The sequence below is a fragment of the Homarus americanus genome, unplaced genomic scaffold (genome assembly GCF_018991925.1).
Source record: "Homarus americanus isolate GMGI-L3 unplaced genomic scaffold, GMGI_Hamer_2.0 scaffold26351, whole genome shotgun sequence".
NCBI lineage: Eukaryota > Metazoa > Arthropoda > Malacostraca > Decapoda > Nephropidae > Homarus > Homarus americanus.
The window spans coordinates 4,115,274-4,142,010 of NW_024724368.1; the positions used below are offsets into that span (position 1 = coordinate 4,115,274).

Sequence of the window (26,737 nt, forward strand, 5' to 3'; positions counted from 1 at the left end):
ACCAATTTGATCCTTTTCATTGATTCTTATTTAAAGTGAAGTTGATTTTATGATAAGCTTTTATTTATTGTTAACTGGCAAGTTTCCAATACACTTAAAAGTTGGATACCATTGTATTCCATCTTTTAAAGCTAACCTAGCCCATAAAAATTTAAACAAAGTTATTAATATTTTCTTTGGAGAATATACAATTGTGTTGGCAATGAGTCAGTACTCCTAGCTGACTCCTCACTGCCTACTGGAGTAGGGTCACATTTTGTACTCTGGTTCAGGTGTGTCTTGCTGTTAGTGATAGTGTTGGAGAATTTGGCAGGTGAAATAAATGAAAGCCAGAGTAACTTGCTTGAGTACCTCATATTCATCTATAAAGTGTGATAGTAGGAATTGGTCTTGGCTGACAAAACTTATTTTGTTTACCTACATAAATGTTCATTCATGATCTGTATTTTTTTTACTTGTGTGTGTGTGTTTTAGATCGTCAAGTGTATACAGTACTAAGTTGATACTCTGTCGGTTCCTCAGTATTACAGCAGTCCACTTGACTTATTCCTTATTGGTTGCATCTTGTAAAAGTCAAGTTCAATTGATCCACTTCAGTTGTTTTGGAGCCTTCACATGAGCACAGCAGGTACAACTAAATAACCTGAAACTGAGTTCCTTTTGGTGCGATCCTGTTGGGTTTAACTGGTGTACAAATTAAATTAACCTTTCTGTCGGGAATTGATGTGATCATATTTGACTAATTTTTATATAATTAACAAATCCCTCAAGGTCTGTCAGTTTGTGAAGGGTCAGCCAGGGACTACATTTATGGTAGATTGAATATTTGTTATAAGTGAATTACGTACCAGTATACTGTGTGTGTGTTGTGTAGGGGTCAGCATACTCGTCTTGCAGCTGAGTGGCTGTGGGTTTGATTCCCAGGCAAGGCTAGTTTCTCTATCATATGCCCCCATCTATGTTGCTGTAATTGGGAACCTAGATACAGTATTAATCAATTGGTGAATCGGGCTTCTAGGGTGATGGTTAACCAGTGCAGTTGGCAAGTTTTTCCTTAACCTTATGTCATACAGGTCATTAGCTCGGTGTGGCCGTTGTTGTTGACAGCTTCGTGTGTCTAGGTGGCCATCCATCCCTGAACATGAGGGGCTGCCGTACTGCGTGTGTTTGTGTGTAATTAATGTCTTATGTGCTGTGAATTTATTTATTTATTTATTTTTTGCAGAATATCTAAACAACACGGCTTTTGAGGCCTCGATGGATGATGTCTCCTCCGGATCTGGCATGGGTTATGACACCTTTTACTTCACATCAGATGTATCAAGAGAGTTAGAAAGCATGTCACATGGCTCAGCAAGATGTAATAGACCAGAAGATGAGGATCAAGTAAATATTCACCAGGAAAACAGTATGGAAAATTGGATTACAAATGATGAGACTAATAGTGACCAGAAAAAATTTTGTGTCATCGATAATCATATGGGAATAGGAGACGATTGGTTACAAGGCAGTGTACATGTGAATGAGAGGACAAAGTCCAGTGCAGAGGATGAAGATAATTTTAGTGCAGGAGATGAGGAAGAAAGGTACAATGCTGATGATGAAGATAAGTTTAGCACAGAGGAGGAAATAAAATACAGTGCAGAAGAGGACGACATCACCTTGAGCACAGAGGAGGAAGCCAAGTATAGTGCCGACGAGGACGAGGCAAAATACTGCGTAGAAGACGTAAAATCCAGCGGAGAGGAAGACGAAGTTAAGTATAGCACCGAAGAGGACGAAACAAAGTACAGTGCAGACGAAGAATGCAAAATAAGTACAGAGGAGGAAGGCAAATACAGTGCTGATGAGTTAGATGATGAATGGCTTGGAACACAAGGTCACGTGGATGGTCAGTTTGAAGAGAGGGCCAAAGAAAGATGGGTGGGTTGTTCTGAGTATGGTGTAGGGAATACTGAACAACAGTGGCAGAGCAGTAGTGAAGAGGTAGAACACTCTTCAACAGAAAGTGAAGTAGAATTAAGTGAGGAGGATCAAGAGGAAGTCATAAACAAGGGTACAGGTGATCTTCCTTCTACCTCATCTGTTAGTTTTGGTGAAGCAACTGTTGCTCAGCCTGTGCTCTGTTTTGATGAGTATGGGAACTTAACCACAACGTATCATAGTCCAACAGTGAATTTAGTTAAAATGCCAAACTTGAGTACAGACAAAATGTTGCCAGAATCCAAAAATATTTCTGTGTCATTACCGACAAATGAACCGAACAAGAGGAAAAGTGGTTCTCCCTATTGTGAGGAGTGTATTGAGGAACCTTACAATGGAGAAGTTAAAGCCTTGAGAAGTAGATCAAAGGTTGGCCAGGAAAGTGGGGAAAATGTATTATCTGACCAGGAATTAAAACAAGCTTTCAAGGAAGAATTCATGACTGCTGCTACTAGTCGCTATGGGAGAGCAAGGAAGCGTAAGACTGAAGATGGGTTTTTCTTTGGGACCATAAATTTTAATGAATTAAGAAAAATTACCTCAGGTAGTCCAAAGAAAAGCAAAGGCTCAAGTTCTAAGAATTCCAGTCCAGAACAGAAAATGAAGCACATCACAAAAGAGGACCTTAAAGATAAGCTCAATGTAGATCAAGTAAATGAAGAAGTTATTCAGAATGGTACAGTCAAGTATGATGAGGGAGAAGGTGGAGAAATAAGAGGGAATATTTCTTCAAGCAAAGTACAAATATCTGAAACCAAAGATGAAATATTAGTACAAACCTCGAGTGTTGGGCAGAGTGATAGTAGTGATAAAGACTTAAGTAAGTATATTAGAAATAAGCACGACACACACAGAGATCTAAAGCTGAAGAACGACACAGCCTCTAATGGTGGTTTTGGAAAGAACGCTAATGTAGAGGAGCAGATGAACATGAATTTTAAGCCGACAAACTTTGGCACACAAGAGGGTAATTCAACAAATGTGGATACAACAGAATCTGGTGACAGCATTGATGATGTGTCGGATAGAGCAAGCATTTATGACAGACGGAGGAGACTAAGCCTCCGAAAAAGATCGTGCTCAGTAACGAGGGTTACTGAATCACATTCCATTGTTAGCTCAGACAGGTTGCTTAGAGGAAGATCCGACGTGTCCAGGATAAAGCGTTCTCTCCAGGCATGTGAGCAAGTGGTTCCTCATAAGCGACCCAAAAAAACAATCCCAGAAATTGAGCCTCCGATGTATGTATCAAATTCAGTTTCAACGGATTCTCAAGACTCTCAGGAGGATCATGGGGAAGATCCAGAGTCATTGACTAGACCTCCCTCCACCCGCAAATCATCTCAAGAGTTTAAAGCAGAGAGTGAAGAGGTGAGTAGTTTTCTTATAGTTTTGACTGTTTTAATATTTTGTAGTGGCTAAATGTAACATAAGAAGGAATGAAAGGTACCAGGTATTACAGTGAAATTAGAAATCAATAATTAAGCAAGATTGAGAATTACTAGGTAACAATATTGGATGGAAAAATTGCAGAAATGTTGGGGGAGATGGAATAAAATGGATGACAATTGGGTAAGTTATGTTTAATATAGGTGGAAAATACCAAGAGATGGGTAGAATGTTTTGACTCCTCCATTTAAAAGAAAGGGTGGTGTAATATTATAAGTGTTAATTAAACCAAGACAGGTGTTTGATAGTCAGTGTGGAAATGGAGGAAAGGTAGGCTGAAGAGGTATGGACATGTGTAGATACTTGGGAATGAGATGGGTCAGAAGAGTGTACAGTACCTTATTTCAGAGATGGGTGAAGGATGAAGAGGTGAAAAGGTTGGGTATCTAAGAAGCACTGGTGTGTGTGTGTGTGTGTGAATAACAGGATAGCATAGCAGCACTTGGGTTATAGAGGGAAGGGCAATATTCCTTCACATTTTATCCACATGTTCTCATAAAAATTATAGATTGGGATAAATGATTTAGCAACCTTGACCATTTTATGATTATTCTCACTTGCCACAATATCATGATATATTCTGACTACTGTTGATTTGCTTTTTTTTTTTCCCTAAGGGATACTCATTCAATGTTCATGGCTTCGTAGCTCTCGTGTATTATATAAAGGTGTTTCTTTATACTATTTTCTTTGTCTCTGTACTTGATAGCTCGCATCAATAACAAAATCAGGAAGAATAATACGAAAACCCCAGCTGATGGATATATCAAATGAGGACAAGCGGCAGAAGTTGTCAAGGGAACAGCAAAGACAAAGCGAAGCACTGCTCAGCTCAAGCCTAGATGAGGTGAGCTCCTATAGTGTTCAATTCATGGGAATATCGTAATAGTAAAACCATTGAAGTACAGGTATGTAAGCTATGATACAGTACGTGTTATACTAATTCAGATTAATGTTTCCCAGGAGTTTGCCCACTCTGGTTTAAACATGCGTGCACTCGAACAAGAGAATCCATGTAAGCACTTGGTTGGTGACCTGGTGTGGGTCCACATTCGGGGAAGTCCCTTGTGGCCTGCCATGATATCATACGATCCAATTCTTGGCCAGTTCAGCAAGATATCATGTGAGTATTTCTATGTCTTTGGTGAATGTAATTGGTAAAAAAAATTTTAAAGTCATATAATGGTTGGAAATTAAAGTACAGTATGAAATTTATCTGTATTTTGAAGAGAGAAGTGCTTTAGTCATATTAAAAACTAATGCTTATATTGACATGTAAGCTGTGTGAGTATCATTAAATTCCACTTTTAACATGACTGAACCACAAACTGCATGCTTGAATGTCATTTACCAGGTTTTTATTTTTTGTTTTACTTTATAGCATGTGTTGTACTTGGCTTCATGTATTTTTGTGGAAGTAGAGCATAGTTGAATTAATATGATCATGTTTATACTTAGTAATTAAATCTTTTGACAGTGACACAGAATTGGCATAAGGTACGCAGTATTCGCATGTACCATGTACAGTTCTTCAGTGACAACGCTTTGACCTACTGGATTGCCCCAGGCAATGTTCTGCCGTTTGAAGGTTTTGTGAAATTGAAAGAATTCCTCAGTGAACTAAAATGCAAGGTAAACATATTCATATCTGCTTATGCTCTTGAAGCAGTGTAATGCACACAAAAATATTTCAGTTTTAAATGTATCGCTGTTTGAAATATAATGTAGTAAAGTGTAAACTTTGATACATATATTACTTTTTTGAGGGGGTCAGCAGGTCTTCATCACTACAAATCCTTAGGATTTGTGCTGATAGAGATTTGTTAAATCACAATAAAACAAGGAAGTTAAATGGTGAAGAATTGATGTCATAATTTTAAAACATCAAGATACTGTACTGCCCTTTTCTTAGAACTTGGCATGGGCCGGTACAGTAGTATAGTAAACATAATGGTTGATAAGAATGTTTGAACATGTATGTATTGTGAAGCATCAGATAATATTTTAATTAAAAAAAACAATGGATGTGAGTTGTAAGGCAGTAAGAAAGAACACATGTCTGCTGTGAACCTTTGAAGGAGCAACTTTAGTGTTGGAACTGATTCTCACACCACAAAGGGTGCTGGTTTATTGACATTGGGCTTTATTATATTTATCTTTTATTGTCTCAGGTTCAAGATACTGTACAGGAATAAATACCCTAATACTTTTCCCTCACTATTTCCTGGTCATGATTAACAGCAGCCGGGGAAACTTTAGTATTTATGGTTTCAGATTTTAATATTATTTTTCCTTTTATAGTTATTTGCAGTTTTGTGTTAAAAAGTGCATTTCTTACATGACTAAAATCTTTGGTTTTTCTTCTTACAAAGTTGAAAGGGATGAAGAGGTATAAGCGACTGCAGACAGAAAGCCTCTTGAAAACATTAGTGCATATGAACAAGATATCATCTGGACAGAAGCATGAACGTTGGATTAAGGCCATCGAGGAAGCAAAGGCTGCTTCTTCAATGGATAGGTAAGCGTTTTCAGTAGGGTCTGGTTGCTGGCACAGTGGAAGTAGGACTGTATCAGGGAAGTTCGATTTTGCCATAATTGATCAGTATGTCAATTGATGGAGGTTGTTGTAGTAAGAGTTGAAAGTAAAATTACAGTAATGAGGAATGCAATGATAAGTAATGATGAGGAATACAAATGGGAGATGAGTGTTTATGTTGGTAGATGGCTGTAGTGAACAATTCTGATGGGGGGGTTGAATGAAGATAAGTTTGCTTGGGATATGAAGAACTGACATTATATATATATATATATATATATATATATATATATATATATATATATATATATATATATATATATATATATATATATATATATATATATATATATATATATATATATATATATATATATATATATATATATATATATATATAATAGAGGAATTGCTGTGTTTCAGGTGTTCAAGAGTACAGGTTAGCAAGATAGATACTCTATTTGGTTAACACTGTAATCTAACTTATATTTGCAATGGCCTGGCCAGTTTTAGTTATACTGTATTAGGTGCTGAAGGTATTCTTCTGATGATGAATATTTCTTTTCAGACATTTATGTTGGTTGTCACTGTTTTGGCTCATTGTACTTGTTTGAGCTATTGAGTGGATTACACTTAATGCTTTTGTTTATATTGGGATAGCTTGGGCTCCTGGAAATGTATAGGTGTTCCGCTTTGTCTTGGGAAAAATATATATATATATATATTTTGTTAGGGAGTACTAATTGATGTGTGTCACCCTGTTACCCTTCTCTCCTATTTTCAGGTATGAAAGAATACAAAAGTATGCCTTAGAAAATTCAGAGATTGAAGATAAGGAAGACATACACAGATTTGTTAAATCATCTCCAAGAAATCTTTCATTACTTAAATCAAAGGATCCATCCTTTGAACCTAAACCAGAGAAGAGGAAAAGAGGTCGCCCTAGAAAAATCTCACTCCAAAATGAGTTGCCCATCTTGAAATCACTCAAGTCCAATGGTGACTCAACAGATGGGGAGTTCTCTGGTTTTGATGAGAATTCCTCTTGTGAAGATAAGAAAAAAAAACTTAACATTGTGTCCAAATTGAGTATGGAAAGTGACTTTGCTGTCTATACCCAAAAACATTTGGAAGAATTCATGTTAGAAAATCCTGAAATGTCTGCAGAAACAGCACAAAACAAATTGAGATGGAAATGGAAGAAGATGTCAAGTTCCCAGACTGCCAGATACAAATCTAAGTTTACGTGTGGGGATAAGTACATGTTAAAAGACCCAGAAGTGAATATGCTGAAGAGAAAACATGACATTCCTTTTGAGGAAGGTGATGAGTGCGAAGAGAATGAAGGACTTTCTGCTAAACGGCAGAGAACAGAAGAGGAAGTAGAGAGTATACGTGGTGTTTACAAAGTAGTGCGTAATGAGAAAGTGTGTTACCGGTGTGAGAGTGTAAGTAACAAGGCTGGGGCTGATATGATCCGTTGTAAAGGACTTTGTTGTGGTGTTTTTCATCTTAGCTGTTTAGGTTTAACTGCTATGCCAAAAAGGGATTTTAAATGTGAAGAATGCCAAACTGGGCAACACCCATGTTTCCTGTGCAAATCATTTGTTGGTGTAGTGCAGAGATGCACTGTGCCTTTCTGTGGCAAGTACTATCATGAGGAGTGTGTTCAGAAGTGGCCTCAAGTCTCCAAACAGCGGCAACAGGAGGTAAGTTTGCTGTGTATAATTTTCTTTTCAATTTATTTACATATGTATTTTCATACCATAGCCTTACCTTTTCCATATTTTGTTCACCTTAGAAAGCTTCTAGCTGAAATTGTCTAATGCACAGCAGTCTTTAACTATTGTCTAGGTACAATTCAAACCATGGCATGTACTGTATATTAGAGCCATGAGTGTGTCTTCCATCAGTTGCAGGGTTCAGAATCTATTTGATGATTTAAATCTTCCAGAATGTCTTAATGGAGATTGAAATAGTTTGGTTAGATATAAGGCTAGTACAGTAGTTACAACGAAAAATACTGTATTGTGTACATAAAGAATTTTGAATTATTTGCAATTTTTTAGATATACAATACAGTACTGTAAACCATACGTGACTCATGCCAGTTAACTTACAATATTTTGTTTTCTCAGTTTAATCATGAGCAGTTGGAAATTTGTCATTACAGCTTGATTAAGAACATTTATATTTTAGAGTATTGTATGTTGATATTGGTTTTGATATTTAAAATTTCATCTAAATGTTTTTACAAATACCGTACTGTACAGGTATAAGTACCCAGTAGCTACTAACTCGGATAAATACAATTAAATTTTGACGAACTAAGCTAGTGCTTATTTACTCTATATACTGTAGCTATACTCTGGTACAAGGACTGGGTTGTACAGTATTATATAAGTTTATTTTCTGATGCTATAGCATTAGCCTGTGACCAGTGATTCACATTTGAGACAGTTAAACCAGTATCCTTACAGGGAAAACAATAGATAGCTCCTTATTGGATGCTGGTGTAAATTTTAGACAGATTAAATCCTCAGAGTTTCTGACTAATTAGGAAGAAACCAGTCTGGCACCCCTCGTGACCTTCACCTAGGATACTGATTTCATGCTCATCATGTGCACCAGTGATTGCCTTGTTCTCTACTACTACCTAAAGACTACATAATATGATATGAATATAGATTAGAAGCTACTTCCCTATATTTTAATGCTGAAGTATTTGTTCAAGGAAAACAAAGAACATAAAATAAAGATACAAAGATAGTTTTGATGGACTCATAATATAGCTATATAATATCCTAATTTTTTTTCTTCAGAGGTTTGTGTGTCCACGTCATGCTTGTCACATGTGCGCTGCAAATGCTGATGATATGGGTGACCCAGTGGCAAGAAACCCACCCTTTACCCGCTGTCTGCGATGTCCAACTACGTATCACACAGGTCAGTTGTGTAATGGTTATTTACTATCAACACAGGAAGAGTATGACTGATGGCTGCTGTAGATGTAGTGTACACTGAATTGTAATTTTCTATTTATATCCTTTTATGACCATTCCATGCTTGTGTGAGTTATCCTGAGACAATACTGTATCTTCCAATCTCTCAGTGTTATTTTTGGCTTATACCCAGCACCCCTCCCATCAACTTTCATACTCCAGTGTCTCTTGACTCAGTAAGTCTCCCCATGCCTGAACCATCTCAACCTACCTCAATACAAAATCTAGAGGTACTTTCAATACCCAGTTGTCCTCATGGCTCTGTATAAGGTTACCTGTTTTAATGTCATGTAATATATTAAAATGGGAATTAACTGAAAGATAAAGCATGGTGAAGCAACTACTAAGGAATGACGTAGTGTGATTAACTATCGGGACAGAACTCTCAGTGGAAGACTTGGTACTCATTTCATTCTTCCAACGGTCGTGTTTCCTGGGGCAACATGGGCTAACCAGTCATCTACCGAAGATCTCATTTGTCATTTTGGTTAATTTCATGTTCTTCGTTCCTAGGTGAGGATTGCATAGCTGCAGGCACAGAAGAAGTATCACAGAACCACCATATATGCACCAAGCATCTTCAGCTCCCAAAGAATGGCACTCATCATGTCAATGTTAACTGGTGCTTCTGCTGCTCGAAGGTTTGTATATGTTTTAAGTAACCAAGTAATGTTCTATAGTCTGGTTAATTCCTCGTTTGCTCCCATGTAAGTCTGAGATTTCTTGATTACAGTTATCTGTATCCATTAGGTAAGCAAATAGGTCTTACAGGGGACACAATAAAGATCATTTCTGGGTTAATATACTGTAGTACTTAAGATAATAGGTTTAGAGTAGGAGAATTGTGTGGGATCGGGTAAAAAGGTATAATGAAGGAATGGTTATTTAGCAGAAAGTAGGTGAACTATGGTAATTGATGTTTAGAAAATGAGACATTCTGTAGGTTGTTAGAAAGGGTGATGGGCTGTAAAGACATAGTTTGAATTTTAAAAGAGGGATATTTAATTGAACTTTTGAACATTGTTTGATAATTAGGAAATGTGTTATCATTCATCTCCCTCTCTACCACTTGTCCTACTTTAGTTGTCTGTCACCATTTTTTCCATGTATTAGACCTTGTGTTCTTAAGAAGTGTTCTCTGGATGGGGTTTTCATTTCTTCAAAGAAACTTGTAATGCAGATTTGTTGTTTTACTATTTGTTAACTTGTTACCTTTCCCATAAGTCTTAAACAATTGAAGAAAATTTAATCAAACCATATATCATCTATATGATGTGTTGCATATGACAAGTCATGGCCCTGCATACATGTATACTTAACATTTCCTTCACTTTTAATTTGTTGTGATGTTGTATTGTGTCTGTGTTTGTAATTTTATATTGGTTATTTGGTGTTTTAAGAATACTGTAGTAACATTTTGCTCTGTAAAGATTGTATGCACTTATGAAAGTTTGTTTTAAATTGTTGTTTCTCCTACAGGGTGGTTCACTTCTTCTCTGTGACCAGTGTCCAGCAGCCTTCCATGCTGACTGTATGAAGATAACTGCTCCAGAAGGTGGTTATGTCTGTGAAGATTGTGAATTTGGAAAATTTCCCATCTATGGTGACATTGTGTGGGTGAAGCTTGGATTGTACAGGTATGTATTTTGTAGTGCTAAAACCTGAGGTAATACAATTCACAGCAGTTTTTTCAATTCAACTTCATGGAAAATAATTATCGTTAAAAAGGGGGGGGGGTCTTAGTACATTTGAGGCTCTAAGATAAGCTTCAAGTATAAATTCCTGTTTATCAAATTCAGTAAATTGATAGATTTTTCAAATTTGTGTGGTTGCATTATGGTGCATTTATTTAGTTTAGGAATACAGTAGAATCTTCAGTAAGAATTGTGATTTATATGTTTTGTTTTTAATAGAATAAATAACTATTTAATTGATATAATATGTAATTGTGTGTGGCAGATGGTGGCCTGGTCAAGTCTTGCATCCAAGATTCATCCCAGACAACATTGAGAATTTACAGCACCAGCAGGGCATGTTTTGTGTTCATTTCTTTGGCTCCAATGACTACTATTGGGTTACCAGAGGACGAGCTTTCCTTTATCAGGAAGGGGTGAGTGCAGTTTTAACTATCTCCCTACATTATCAAGTCTTGTTTGTTATTTAGTATATCATCACATCATAATCCAGTATCTTCACTCCATGGAACACATTGAAAAAAAAAAATCTTTTTTGCCCTCCATTCCTCATTAAATACATCATCATAATTTTTCTCCTCTTCCTCATGACTCAGAATAAAAGAGATTTTTGTCATCATTTAAATATGTTTGCTGTCTGTTACACCTTTGTCACTTTGCTGCAGTATCTCATCCAAATTAAATCCAGACCTGCACACACCTTTGATAAATCTGGTCATGGTTGCTTCATGGATTGTATTTTCTCCTTGATCTCCTCAAAGAATTTCTCTGTTCTTAGACCTTATTTGTTTATTATTTGGTAATGTTTGTCTTGTGAACAGGAGCTTTATTTGGAGACAGTTTTTCCTATATAGTTTTTCTCTTAAGAAATGCACTTTAGGCTGCCAGGTTGTGGCTTAGTAAATGGTTCTTATTTATTTTTTTATTTATTTTATTATTTATTTTTACAGTGGTACTGAGTTTGCAGTACTGTATAGTTTTTCTTAATGTTAAATAAAGCTTCCCAGTTTTATTATCAGTTAGAAAAAAGCTAATTGTGTCATTTCATAAAATATTTAATGTATAAATACACTAGAAACAAGCAGTTAAATAGCATTGGGTTTAAGGTATTTCTTACTGTACTCTGAACAGGATAAAGGATCAAGGGCACAGTCGAGTAAAACATTAGAAATGCAGTTCCGGCGAGCACTTGAAGAGGCAGCTGAAGCATACAGAGCCCAGAAGACAAAGAAAACTCAGCGAGAGATCCGATGGTCTGAGAAGGGCAACCTGGTATGTTATGTTTTATTCAGAATATTGTATTTAATTTTGTAATTATATCAGAATTAGTCTTTCTGTCACCACTTGATGGTTTCGTGGTACATTTGAAAGTATAAAGTTATGTATTGCTGATTAGGGAAAAGTTACACAAGATATGGGTTATGATGACAGGGTGGGTGCCCTATACACCAAGAGTCTGAAGGTTCATGCCCAAGATCTAGTCAATGCAGCTGTGACCAGTGAACCAGATGATACCAGCTATATTCAGAAACAGTGTGTGTGAAAATATAGCAAATTAGGCTACTTTCATTGATTATTATCATTACTTGGAGGTATTTGGTGTGGGCAATGAGCATTGTGACACAGACCTCGCCCTAAAAGGCAAACTGGGGAAAAAGCTACAATTACTGTATTTTGCGGCAAAGAAGACGCACCCTGATTTTGGAAATGTAATTCTAGGAAAAAAACTTTATACTTACCAACTTTGTTCTTGTTCGCAAACTTAAGCCATTTCATTTCATGAAGCGAAAACACCAACAAGCAGTTCCTTTTAAGTCATCCACCCCTCTGTTTGCTGCAAACCTTCTTGCTTCCAAAATGATCATCTAATTAGTCAGCGCAAAACCCAAGTTTCTTTGGTCTAATATCCATGTTTTCAAGTTTTCTTCTAAGTCTGGCTATTTTGCTGGTTCTATATGAAGATTATGCTTCTGTTTATTTATTTATTTTTTTATTTTTTATTCTTCCTCCTGCTTCCTCCACTGGCGAATCATCTCAGTAGGTGGTGGTCTGAAGTTTGTCTGTTGACCTGTTTCCATGTTCTTTGGCATATCGCACTACTTCAAGTTTAAATGCGATATTATATTTATGTCTCCTTGATACACCTGCCGTAGATGAGGGAGATAATTTGCAGGAATGTAAATGGCTTGTGACACCAGTGAAGGCCTGGTAGTGAATGAACAAAGTTCTAGACACTCAAGTGTGAAGAAACAAAAATTCCTGCGCTTTGAGGCCAGCAGACAACCTTTCGCAATTCCTCAATAGATGGCGCTGCCGCACCACTGCCATTGGTAAACAAACCGTACAGCAGCGAGGGTTGTGTAGCTGCAGCCGTTTATTTTTTATTTTTTACCTACTGAGTAAGTAAATAATTATATTTTTCACAGTATATCAACAATATTAGTTAAATTAATTGTTTTATAGTATGGAAAATACTTGTAATTGCTAAGTAATGAGGTCACAGTCTTTGTAAGGGGCTGATTTCAGTTGACCCTAAGAAAACCTCCGCTACAACCCATCAACTAGTATCGTGGAAGACGCATGGTAATTTTCAAGGCATATTTTTATAATAAAAAGTGCAACTTCTACGCCACAAAATACTGTATGTCATATGACCCACAGGTTTGCAGGAAGTGAGGAGTTAGTCCTGTGTTTCATGGTCATGACTAATGTATTCCCTCTGGCCTTCAATGGTAATGTTTGCTTTAGAATATCTGAGGTATTTGGTTGGAACAGAGATATTGTGAATCATTGCATTAATACTGTACCAGTCTACACTGATCCAGGCCCTTTAATAAAATTGGCATTCTAGATCAATTCTTCATTTTTCTCCTCAGAAACCACCACCATATGTTAGGATTGATTCCAACCGTCCTGTAGGCAACATACGTCTTAGCAAGTTGGACCTAGCAGCTGTTAACCGTTGTGATTGTGATCCATACTCTGAGAATCCATGTGGCTCTGATGAGAAGTGCTTGAACAGGTTTGTGTAATGCTCTTTATGTTTTAGGAAAATATCTAGCACCCTCTCTTCCTTGGAAGACTTGATTTATGTCCAATGTCGAACTGAGAATATGATTTAAATCTATAGTGTGCACGGTGATCAATGTGTGATAAGAAAATAAACAAAATCAACGGGAGCACCATGATATGCCCCGGAACAAAGTTTAATTTTCTGTAAAATTGGATTTTTTCAAATTACATTGTGGTCTGTTCAACAAAAAGAGAAAAATCTGCTGCTGTTCTTCACACAAAGCATTTTAACTAGTTTTTGTAATATCCATGTATCCTGTATCTATTATGTACAGTACAATGGGGTATGCTATAACAAACGGATTCTACTACGAATATTCCTATAACGAATGGGTTTACCTATGAAATTGAGAATGCTATAACGAACGAAACTCCTACAACGAACATTATTATTATTATTTTTTTTTTTACAAGTAATAATGATATTCTTTATTTCAGGGGTTTAGATGCATATTTATGCACTTTTTTACAATTTTTACAATTTTATATTATATTTTTCAGTGTTAAGTGGTTGTATTTGGGGGCCTGGAACGGATTAATCCTATAACGAACAAGGTTCTAGAACCAATTAGATTCGTTATAGCATACCCCACTGTATAGAGTAAGTCCACGCTTAATTTCGTAGTTCCGTTCCTGGAAACTGCGACGTCAACGGAATAAATTTTCCCATAAGATATAGATAAAATATGGGAGTTATGTTCCCCAGCCTCCCTTTGCCCCATAAAATACATTACGTATACATAAATTCATGGAATTTTTATCGAAAATAGTATATATTATAGATCCCAAAAGATAAATAACTAAATCATTTTGTATTGTACTCACTGTTGGGTGGAGGTGGAGCGAGTGTGTGGTGGGAGGAGGGCGGCGAGTCACTGAGACCCGGAGGGTGGCTCCTCCTCCCGCTCTGACTGGGTGAGTGAGGGTGATGCACCGTACAAAGTAGTCCGTGACGATGTTATACTGAATTGGTGGGACGTTGTTCCGATTCATGGGTATCTAAAGAGTAGCGACGTTATAACGAAACAACGTTAAACGAGGACTTACTGTACTACATCTGCATTCAGTTGCAAGGGCCAAAAAAATTTCCCACAAAAGTTGTTAGCCATTTCATTCTATAAGAAATGTATATATGTGTTTGTGTAATTCCTCAACATTTATATTTGCAGAATGCTCATGTTTGAGTGTGTCCGTGAAGTTTGTGGAGCCGGGGACAGGTGTGGTAACCAGAGGTTTCAAAAACGCCAGTATCCCAATGTGTGCTCCTTTAGGACAGAGAGTAGAGGATGGGGTCTCAAGACAAACCAGGACGTTAAAAAGGGTAAATATAATATTATTGTACTGGTGTTGATTACAGAATATGTGAAAGCTGATCCCTATTGCCTTATGAATATATATGTGTGGATTGGAACTGTAAAGTAATTTAGCATATTCTTTGGTATGACAAGGGAATTTTGTTCACTATTTCCTCTCACTGAGGTTTATGACCCCTCGTGTAATGCTTGACCCTTAGCTTTCTCATTGCCCACATTACTATAAAGACTACACTCGAAAAATATTATTTTTTGGGTCTACCTGGACATTATTTCCTTTCAGCTTAAAGTATAAACCTAAAAGATTTATATTTTTGATGAGGAATATTCTTATAATGGCATTTAGAAATTGGGCAATTGCTTCTAATAATCGTTTCTTCACATATTCCTTTTTCTTTCAGGAGAATTTGTGATTGAATATGTAGGAGAGCTGATCGACGATGAAGAGTTTCATCGTCGTATTTTAGAAATGCATGAAGTAAAAGAAGAGAACTATTACTTCCTCACCATTGATAAGGATATCATGATTGATGCCGGTCCTAAGGGGAACTTAGCCAGGTATGTTGTGTGATTTATTATAAAGTACCTTTAACTCCTACTGGATTATCATGGATGCCTGGAGAAAATATTATGGTTGCCTGCCTGTCAAATGAAGAGTTTGAATGGGACACGGTCAGCCTTGAGGCATCGAGCCAGTTCAGGAACCATGTCCAAGAATTTAAAGAGGATGGGTGCAGAAAGACAAAATGGTGAATGTAATGCTTGCTGGTAACCCTGGAATAGTTGCAAAAATATTGAAAGCATCAGACAATGTTGGTGGGATAATGGTGAGTGAATTGATTAATGCAAGCATCGGGGATTACATTGTTCCAACATGCTGTTTTGGTAAGAGAGAGTGGACATTAATGTAATGCAGTTTGGGTTCACTGTATGAAGTGTGATTATTGTTTGAATGTCGTTAAGTAATAGTAGACATGGGTCAGGTGCTGCAGAATTCAGGAATGCATTGATATTTTTTTTTTTTACACCTAATCACAGTTATGGAGAGTTTGGGAGTATAAAATAAGTCACGAAACAAATGACGCCATACATTCATGAGCAAGCAACCAACACCAAAGAGTTGCCCTGTACCAATGGTTCTTTTATGTCTGACCATATGAATTTATATATGAGATTTCATAAGTGTGAAAATTGGTTGCATTTGTGGGAAAATGGTCTCTAATTCATTTATTTAGTCAATGTAAAGTTTGTGATACAGAAACTTCACAAATAGAGAAATAGCTGTCTTGGTAGGGTGTTGCATGTAGAGAGGCTGAGATAGTTGGGGTATCTGGGGACCGACTGGGACAAGTGATTCATAAATTTTAATATGAAGGAAAGGAACTCCAGCTTGGGGTAGATCAAGAATGACTTGGAGTAGAGGTAAGAACATGATGAGGGAGGCTGCAAGTGACTGTGCAGTAGGGAGAGTTGTCATTGGGTAAAGACTGCTAACCCACATAAGTGTGGAAAATGGGAATAAAACAGTGAGGGTAATGGGTTTGACTACAGCATGTCTTAATGAAACTGAATCCTGTTCAACAATTTCTTGCACTTCCAAGTGATTTGCACAATTTAGATATGCCCAATCTCCTTAAACCATTTTTGGGGACTGTTACTTAACCACTTGATCATACGTTTAGTCAAATTAGGTGATATAGTTGGAGAACCAATTTGATCCTTTTCATTGATTCTTATTTAAAGTGAAGTTGATTTTATGATAAGCTTTTATTTATTGTTAACTGGCAAGTTTCCAATACACTTAAAAGTTGGATACCATTGTATTCCATCTTTTAAAGCTAACCTAGCCCATAAAAATTTAAACAAAGTTATTAATATTTTCTTTGGAGAATATAATATTGTGTTGGCAATGAGTCAGTACTCCTAGCTGACTCCTCACTGCCTACTGGAGTAGGGTCACATTTTGTACTCTGGTTCAGGTGTGTCTTGCTGTTAGTGATAGTGTTGGAGAATTTGGCAGGTGAAATAAATGAAAGCCAGAGTAACTTGCTTGAGTACCTCATATTCATCTATAAAGTGTGATAGTAGGAATTGGTCTTGGCTGACAAAACTGATCTTGTTTACCTACACACACGTCCATGCTGAAGTTCTCTATTTTTTTGCATCTTCCATTATTATAATGATCCCTCTCAATAAAGATACAGTACAGTGTAGGTGTGTGATCTGCATCAGACCACAGGGGAGCTGTCGGATAATACCCAACAAGTGTGAGGTCTTTCATTAAAAAATTCTGCAAGTGTTTTTTCATTGTTTGACCTATTATGGTTATTATTTATTTCAAATACAAGGTGTCAACTTCACCATGCTTTTGTGCCTTGATACTCATTAGATATTGTCTTTGTAATGTAGTTTGTATAAATGGTAACAGTATTACTTTTTCCATCCCTAAAAGGTATCCTTTCTTCCTCAGGTTCATGAACCATTCATGCCAACCAAACTGCGAGACTCAAAAATGGACAGTTGGTGGGGATACGCGAGTGGGACTATTTGCAATTGAGGATATTCCTGCTGGTTTTGAACTCACTTTTAACTATAATTTGCAATGTGTGGGGACAGAAAAGAAACGATGTTGCTGTGGTGCTCCAAACTGCAGTGGCTTCATTGGGGTCAAAGTACAAAAGGTATGAAATATGCAAAACTTTGTCATATTTATATTTTTTTTTACATTGTACATAAGATTGTGAGAGATCAAACAAGTTGAGGTTTACCCAGCAGTAAACAATGGCTTTTACACAACCAAGACACAAGAAATGACCTGGAGTCCACTAGTATCTGACTGTCTAATGTGAAAACCACTTTCTCATGTTTTATTAGATTTGAGCATTTTTTACTTCCTTGTTCTTCTGTTGTCACTACATTGATGCAACCAGACTACAGTACTTAATCTTTTACTGGCCTAAATCCTACATACTATGGAACAGAGTAGAGTAAATGGAAATCGGAGTCACAGTGACAGGTTGACGTAGTGAGTAATTTCAAAGCACACAATTAATATGGATGTCTTTGTTCATTCTGTACCTTCAGTTTAAGTTGTTTTTCCCCATTCTATGTAGCTGGGAAGGAACTAAAGGTGATGAAACAAGGGAAGGAAATGAATGAACTGTGATACTATACCTGTTGACCAGAAGAGTTCTCAACAGTAGAGTTACTGGCCCAACCATCAACCAGTACTTGAGCACTTTGTAGTTAAAATCATGAATAGAAAATTGTACAACATACAAAGGGGAGATTTATGTTCACAAATCCTTGAACTCTCCTTCACAAGGGACACAAGTGTTAAAAATTAAAGGATTATATTTAAGGAGTTGAGATTTTTTTAAAGTGTGAAGGATGGCAATATGGCCACTCTTTGCTTTTTGCACCCTCTTGGTATTTAGGAGGTATCCCATGTTTACGACACAAATCGAAGGTTGGCCCAATGGGGGTGAAGCTGGCCTTACGTCGGAATATGAAAGCTGCGGCTAGCCCGCCCTCTTTGAAATTTTTCTGTAGGGTATCGTAATTTTTCATTTGCGAATAGCGAGGTATTCCTGTACTGTACTGTAAAAAATGTATAAATTTTGGCTATCTAGAAGCTATAAATACATAATAAATATGCATAGAGATTGAAAATTATGTAGTGGGTGGTCCAGAGCATCTAGTCCAGTGTGCAAGCTTGGGGTGTTGAAAATATACTTCTATATAAGCTTGATCGTTAGACTTGAAATCAAGCTGTTCACGATATCTAAATGAGTGTACAAAGTAAGTTTCGTACGTGAGTTGACATAATGCTTAGAATTTTTTCCGTTATGAGCACGATCGTTTGATCTTCGTGCACAAATCGTATTCATAATGTTTTTAACCATTTAAGGGATGTAAACAAGTTTCACCAAAATCCAGTGGAAATTGAATAGTTGTCTTAATTACAAAACTTTAACCAAACCATTAACTGCGGCACTTAAATATTCCAAGATTGCTTCCATAACATCATATTGGAACTGGTAGACAATAATTACAGGGTTTGCTAACCACCAATATGTCAAGTTTCATGAAAATGTAGACACACACACAGGGCCATGGCTATGAATCATAGTGGTCCTACACGGTGAGCTAAAAGTATATTAGTTGTTGACATTGAAAATTTGACTTAAATAGTATTGTATTCTTTAATGGATGGACAATTTGTTAGATTATACATTTTTATTTATTTGATAAGTGTTTGTAAAGACATTTTAATAAATTTAGTTTCCAATGGATCTAAACCTGATGCAGGTGCAGTACATTAGTACAGATATTCCAGCATCACAAAAAGTGGCTTTTTACTTAGTCATATATATTCATAAAAATATTCATATCTATATACAAATGCTGTTATGGTATTTGAGTACTGTATACTGTACATACTTTTTCCTCCCTAGAATTTGCATAAGAATACTTCAAAAATTGCTTTGAAATATGAATGGCTCATTTATGGTCTAGCTAGGAGGAATAGTCTGTCTGCAGACACCAAAGTGATGCTGTGTATTGCTATGTTATTCTTGCCGACTTATAGTTTTAATTACATTTTGTTTTACTGCCCCTCTTCAAAGAAAGGGAGAATAATAGTAGTACCAGAACCTTTCACCATTGAAGGTGACTGACTACAAAGGCTTAGGTCACCAAGCAAAAGCTCCAGAGCAAGCAGACGTTCCCGCATCTGGATAACCTGCCAAACGGTAGGAATTGGTTCGTTGGGATACATTGTACAGTAGTACGTCACTTTACCAGACTGATTATTTCATAGGATGGTCCAGACCTAGAAATTCTGGTAAAACAAAGATTTTGCCACAATATTACCTTCACACTGTTAACCTGTAATGGGCTGACTTGTGTTTGAGAAAGTGTTTTCCTTCGAGCAAATTATATTTTTTGAGCATACAAGGTAGTACTGTATTACATTGGTATTAACGCATAAACATTTAATACAAACCCTAGGTTGAGCTTTACTGCGCTATACTGTAGCAGATGTTGTTGAGGAGGTATTGGAGTGGGGTTGAAGGGATGTGAGAGTGAATACTCTAAGGCAAAAACAAAAGTATTGGTTAGTGTTGTATGTGAGGGACCCATGATACAAAGCCCATTAATTAACACTAATTACTCAAATTAAAAAATAATGAACCCAGATCATTAACTAGCATATAAAAGAGTACTTCTATGACTTTTGACCTAATGACAAAATGATGGTTAATAGTTCAGTTGTCATTTTTGTGATAAAACGCTTTTTCTCTGGAAACTGTAAAGTAACATGTTTAAAGCTGAAAGAGTTTATATCACTGAGTAAATGTAAGTAAGGGCGATTTAAAACTTACGGGCACAATGTATTTGAAGTTTAAAATATTCTGTATGTACTATATTAAATTATTTCAGAGCTCGTTAATTGATGCTTGTTTCTCGAATTTTAAAATTCTGAACCCAGATCTGTAACCAGCATGTAAAAAGAGTACCCCTGTGGCAGGGCTTGATCTAAACACTTCTTGGCATTTTCTGGTTTATTGCAGAGTAGCAGGTACGTAGATACACAGGTACAATCTGAGAAAATATATTGTGAATTCTCTCCAGTGGTAGTAAGTAAACTGCCACTCTCGGGGTGTGAGAGAGAGCGAGCTGGTGTTTGCTAAATCAGCTGACCCTGGCTCGACCCTTCAGAAAGATGCAAGCCAAGTGATGTGGTCGTGAATAACTTTAGTGTATTATTCATTGGGTGTATTTATATAAAGCGAAGGTGCTGTTACAATAGTTCAGTTGTAATTTTAGTGAAAAATGCTTTTTCTCTGGAAACTGAAAAGTAACGGGTAAATGTATATAAAGGCGATTTAAAACTTACGGGCACACTGTTATAGAAGCCCGCACACACAGTTTACCCTTAAAAACAAGTTACTGTACATGGGTCTTAACCTTAAGAGTGGTGAAATTAAATTGATAGAATCTGTGTTACATTTATTTAAGTGTGTGGAACATGTAAATATTTTTCAGGAATATAAAGTGAACACAGGACACCAGAAAATCATGATTTGGGGAGAGGAAATATAGAACTTTGACAGGGAAAAAATTCTTCCCAATTTTTGGTTAAATGGAAGTTTGAGTCAGTTATTAGTAGAATTGGTTTGTTAATAATATGCTATTAAACTGAACCACATAATGATTAGCCAGGTAACTGAGTCTACTGTCTTCCTGCACATGATTAATGTTGGCTCTTAACATCACTGGTACAATAACAAGTTTGCATCATGACCTTTGAGTTCAAACATTAGTGTTATACTGTATATACCTGATACTTTAGGTTCATAATCCTAGTATCTGTTGTATCCTTGTATAGGTCACTTGTTACCTTTCAAAATTCTCAAGTTGATGGCACTGTTGGTCCCAAAGATGTTTACAAGAGAGGTTCTTCTCTAGTTGTAGTACATATCTTATGCTGAAGTAATGTCAAAAGAAGTTCATGTGCAGTACCAAAATAAGGTGAACGAGATTTTCTCTTTACTTATACCGTACAGTGCTTTGTTATTAAATAATACTGTAACTATAACTAAGCACTTTTTGTAAAGGGTTTTCTTTATGATTGTGCACCTCTGAACTGATAATTTACAAATCCCAAAACACTGTATTGTAACTTGACATGGCTCACCACAGTAATGGTCTTGTCTCTCAATCTTAATAACAAATAAAGAAAAAAATCATCTCTGGAGAATCCCCAGTTAAGTCTTATGTTCTGGGTTTGCAGACGTCCGGTAATTTGACATACTACTGTTTGACTCTGTAGTCCAGTTGGGCAATGCAATTCTGTCTGTTTCTCTCTGAGGCCAACCAAGGGCATTGTGCTGCCTTAAATCTAAATGATCATAATGTACTATATTTAAAATTATTTTGTATATTTTGGATTTGACTGGCAACACGATGGTTGGTATCGCAGTGGAACTAAGGATGCCACAAGAAAAGGCCAACAGTCTGATATTAAAGGTCCAGGGTCCTAGCTTGACTCCTATTCAGAATTCTCTTGTATGGATAATTTCAATACTGGATGGGCAAAAATTCTACCTATGGCATACAGCCTGGGGGGGGGGGGGATGCTGTAATTCATATTCATTATAGCTTGAATACCCACCACCACCACAAAAAAAGCTAAAATTTTATATTTACAGCATATTAAACATTCACAATGATTGGCCAGTGTTAGAAGTGGGAACACCACTTCACCACCTTTAAAGAACCGTATCCCCAATTGGTTACTTTGATTCTCCTTATACTGTACGTTGAATGTAATCAGTTTTTGACAGGTGCTCTGCAAAAATCTGGCATAATCCTTATGAAGGACTCAGAGAAGATAGAGAGAAAGTAAGCATGGAATAAAAGATGTATTTGGTGATGAAACTTGTTGAGATAGGAAACAATTGTGTTGAATGTGGGAAAATGAGAAAGAATGTTTAAAGGGGGAAGGATAATATGGTAAGTTAGTATTAGAGGGGAAAATTGTATATGGGAAGGGTGATCTTATGAAGGTGTAAAGGAGATCAATAAACCAGAGACAGAGTACAATACAGTACATGCTCTGTGTCAACATGGTGTGAAAACAACCCAAAATTTTAAGTAGTTATATGGATGAATAGATAATGTGAGGAACTTTCACTAATATTTCGAATTCAGTTAAGTATGTCAGAATATGTCCCACTATCCAGTCTTGATTCCAGGCTAGTCCATTGTTGTACCATTAAGAATTTCTTGTAGTGTACTTCATTTGGTACACATGCAGGATAATAATGTATATTCTTTATTTATATAACAGGCTGAAGTGTCAGGTCCAAAGAGAGAAAAATTGGGTAAACAAAGACGAAAGCGTCGGCGACGTGAAGCCAAATTGTCTGAAGATGAATGCTTTAGATGTGGTGGCCCTGGTGATCTGATTCTTTGTGATGTTGTTGCTTGTCCCAAAGGTTACCACCTTGAATGTCTAGGACTAGACAAGTTACCCAGAGGTAAGAAATTCTTATGCAATTGGCAGATTTTTATACCACATGAGCTGCTTTTCTCTACTTTAACACTTCACTTCTATATCCTGTTTTTGTGTTTTCTTCTACTCACCGCCTGACTTTTCCAGGAAACTCCTCTCTTTGGCCATGACATAAGAGCTACCTGGCTGACCTATTGCTACATAACTCATTTACTCTCTTGCCTGTATCCCCTCCCCTGTTCTCTACACTAAAGGCTCTGCATCATCTGCGTAGAGACATGTTAACAGTGGCCATACTCTACCTTCCAGCTACTGCTCTGCCTGGCTGACATTTGCCCTTTATTATTATTATTATTATCGTCTCCCTTATTTCTGTAAGAAACATTTGTAGTTTCTCTTCTCCATCTCCCAAAATTAAATTGGTTCATTTCCATCCTTATATCACAAAGTTTTCAAAACATTCCTTCCACCGACTTATTGTTTCTCATGTCACTATTTCTCCCATGTATCCATAATGCTGCTACTGTCACCCCTGTCTCCCAAGAGTTTATATGTTGTTAATGCAATTACCATAATGCTATACACAGGTGCTTCACTGCAACTCATGGATTTATTTGTTGGTTCAACCTCTGTTAGTGCTTTAAAGCAATGCTTGAGGAGAATGTTTTGCTGTTAATGCAGGTATCCTAGAGCAGGGGTTTTCAAACTATGGGTCCCGACCCTTCAGTGGGTCGCAAAATAAAAATGGGTCTCGAAAATAAATAAGAAAATAAAAATAAATGCACCATAATTTAGGCTTGGTTATTGTAATGTACACTCCACAGTCTAGGAAGCGACTGCAAGGAGAGCATTTCCTGATTCATTCTTTACCTCTCATGTCAGTGTTTGTCTTTGATTTACTCATTTCATATCATTACACTTAGGTTTAATGGGTCGCAATTCAAATTGTTGTTCTGGCTGTGGGTCGCAGTAAAAAAAGTTTGAAAAACACTGTCCTAGAGGACCTTAAACTAAAGGAATTGTTTTAAAATTTGCATTTAATTTTTGTAACCGAGTGTTTTTACTTTTATAGGTAAATGGATATGTCCATGGCATCACTGTGATGAATGTGGACAGCGAAGCGCACGTTTGAATCGCTGTGACTTCTGCCCAAATTCATTTTGTCGGCTGCATCTTCAGGGTAATCTCCAACATTTAAATGGTATTGGCACTGTATGTCAGGATCATAATTCAGATGAGTTAGAAACGGTGAGTTGAAACCTTTTTGAATCGTGATTATGTGAATAGATTTGTTTCAAAGTTACAAGTATTTTCTTTGTAGTAGAGTAGTATAAAATTAAATATAATCAAGGATTTCCTTTTGTTGGGTACACATAGTTACACTGATATCTGCTAGCACTTGTAAAGGCCATTTTGAAAGTATTATATAACATGTGAATTGTTGAACTAGAGCCTGTGGATTTTGGTGTGCAATGTGTAGTTTTGTTTGTTCATCCACTAAGTATTTGGTTTGTACCATACGTTAGGATCTTGTAACTGTGTCATCAATAAGTCTGCTGGTTATAACAACAGGCTGTGGGGTCCCAAGTTAGGGTAGGATAGGTTAGGTTACATTTGTTAACAACTGTCAGAATGATCTAAAGAAATTGGCCAACTGAACCAGATACCAGTTGCCTATTTAGCAAGGATGTTTTGCTGTTGTGACTTAGTGGATGGCTAGCTAAGCATTATCTGATGTTAGATACTTAAATAGGGTGTTCTATGGCTACACAGTCCATTGTACTTATGTACTAAAGTTTAAGATTTTTCTTGCAAGACAGGTTAATATATTACTAACTGAGGTGTTTACTTAGATATTGAACTGGGACCACAGCCATGCACTAATTAAATGCCAGGAAACTTTGGGTGGCAAGTGTCAATATATAAATGTCCATGCCTCAGAATACAGCCCAGCCCAGCCCACTGGACACTGCAGGCTCTGCCAAGGGGATGTTGTAGGAAGGAATCATTCAAGATACTGAATTTCTTCTATAGATCATAAAATGGAATTATATTCAATTATTTGTTTTTTGACAACCTGTATTTTGGGACTTTTATGTGTACTGTATCTTGTATTAGGTTCATCAACTTTTATAGACCTCAGTATTTGTCATTTCCCTTTATTCATAGCTTGTGCGGTCTATGTCAGTATAATTCCTCACTTTCTCCCATCCCCGTGATTTTCCGGAAAAATCTGGCTTTGGGAACAATTTTCCAAGTAAATTTCCAATTCTGGCTGTTGGAGAGTTCTTGTTAAGAGGGATTCCAGCTAATAGAGATATTATTGGAGTTGATTTTGATTGTTTCTTGTGTAGTCTTTGTAAACTTAGACCATGTCTTTTTCAGCTCAGAGGTCAGATGGGAACAACAGCAGTGACTGAAAAACTGCTTCAGATACCAAAGAAGACAGCAGTTGAGAACAGTGCTATTATTGACACTGAAGAAAAATCTCAGTCTGTGATGAACAAAGACTCCTCTGATATGATGCTGCAGTGCTCAGACAATAGTAACATTCAAGCCCCTTCCATCCCTGTGTATGAAAATTATATAGACTCCAGTTCTTGCAGCAAAGCTCAGGATGAAACCGGGTTACAGTTGCCTCAGGTCAATGCTCTTCCTCTTCAAATGAAGACGGGTACTGGAAGACCTTCAAAACTCTCCGGTGTTCGAGAAGGACATGAAAATTGTTCTGCTGTATTGAATGTTACGGGCAGTGGAGGAGACAAAAAAACACCGAAACAAAGACAGTTCAAGCATAAAAGGACAAAGAAACTCTTTTCATTTCACAGAAAAGGTTTTGGGCGTCAGAAACGTAATCCAGAGAATAATGTGAAGCAGGTGAATGAAGCTTGACTATTAGCATTGTAATAATTGACACAACTAGTTTTTATCTTCATTATTAATTGTGGATGATCAAAAATGTAGTAATATTGGTGTTATGTACTGACTTTTTCCTCCTAAAATGATATCAAACCAAATTATAGTTATGGATTTTTTGTCTCGACAGTGGAGAAACTGCAGCACAAGTTGTCTGGTTCAATGGTAGGGGTATAGTTGCGTAGAAGCTAGTCGAACATCTGTTGTGTGCAGGTGAACACAAAACTTAATGATGATATTTATTGTGTAAACATACTGCCATTCATCATTTTAATCATCATTTATTTTAGCCATAAATATCAGTTACTTTTCCTATTCTTTTTTTTTTTTTTTAGTCTTACATTGATTTTCTAATCTTTTTTCCTTCATGGCTTCATGTAATTTATGGAACTTAATTTTTGAATTACTCCTCACCTTTCTATATACTGTACAGTATATGATTGTTTATGCATATGTGGTAGTGTATAATTCATATTATTATTTCATTTATTTAAGTTTAACTAAAAACTTTAGTTTTTTCCAGAGGTTATTGTAAGATAATGCTTTATTTTGTCTTTTAACATAATGTATCAGATTTTATGAATAGCATTTAGGTATTTGGGTCAAATTGAATAAATCCAAGTATTAATGTATTAAACAGTTCTTCATCATTTTTCTATTATTTTACAATGCACACTTTCTGAAGTACTTTCATATTGACCGTCAGAGTTGACATACTGTCTTTGTGGACAATAAACTCCCTTTAATAA

General features: G+C 36.5%; 1 protein-coding gene across 3 annotated transcripts in view; it reads left to right on the forward strand.

Moving 5' to 3' along the window:
* LOC121864183 (histone-lysine N-methyltransferase NSD2-like) overlaps positions 1-26,737 on the forward strand; it is a 32,256-nt gene extending 5,519 nt beyond the window's left edge. Inside the window, exons 2-19 of one of the 3 annotated variants that reach the window (XM_042363188.1) lie at positions 1,226-3,354; positions 4,142-4,279; positions 4,396-4,555; positions 4,910-5,064; positions 5,805-5,950; positions 6,753-7,677; positions 8,791-8,914; positions 9,484-9,611; positions 10,450-10,607; positions 10,930-11,080; positions 11,796-11,936; positions 13,541-13,686; positions 14,906-15,057; positions 15,451-15,607; positions 17,520-17,730; positions 22,908-23,097; positions 24,145-24,320; positions 25,458-26,737. In XM_042363188.1, coding sequence (XP_042219122.1) covers positions 1,258-3,354; positions 4,142-4,279; positions 4,396-4,555; positions 4,910-5,064; positions 5,805-5,950; positions 6,753-7,677; positions 8,791-8,914; positions 9,484-9,611; positions 10,450-10,607; positions 10,930-11,080; positions 11,796-11,936; positions 13,541-13,686; positions 14,906-15,057; positions 15,451-15,607; positions 17,520-17,730; positions 22,908-23,097; positions 24,145-24,320; positions 25,458-25,964 — 5,862 coding nt within the window. In that variant the 5' untranslated portion in view covers positions 1,226-1,257 and the 3' untranslated portion in view covers positions 25,965-26,737. Of the gene's footprint in view, positions 1-1,225; positions 3,355-4,141; positions 4,280-4,395; positions 4,556-4,909; positions 5,065-5,804; positions 5,951-6,752; positions 7,678-8,790; positions 8,915-9,483; positions 9,612-10,449; positions 10,608-10,929; positions 11,081-11,795; positions 11,937-13,540; positions 13,687-14,905; positions 15,058-15,450; positions 15,608-17,519; positions 17,731-19,677; positions 19,804-22,907; positions 23,098-24,144; positions 24,321-25,457 lie in introns of those variants that run through there. The other 2 variants (XM_042363189.1, XR_006088560.1) reach the window with 2 other exon arrangements.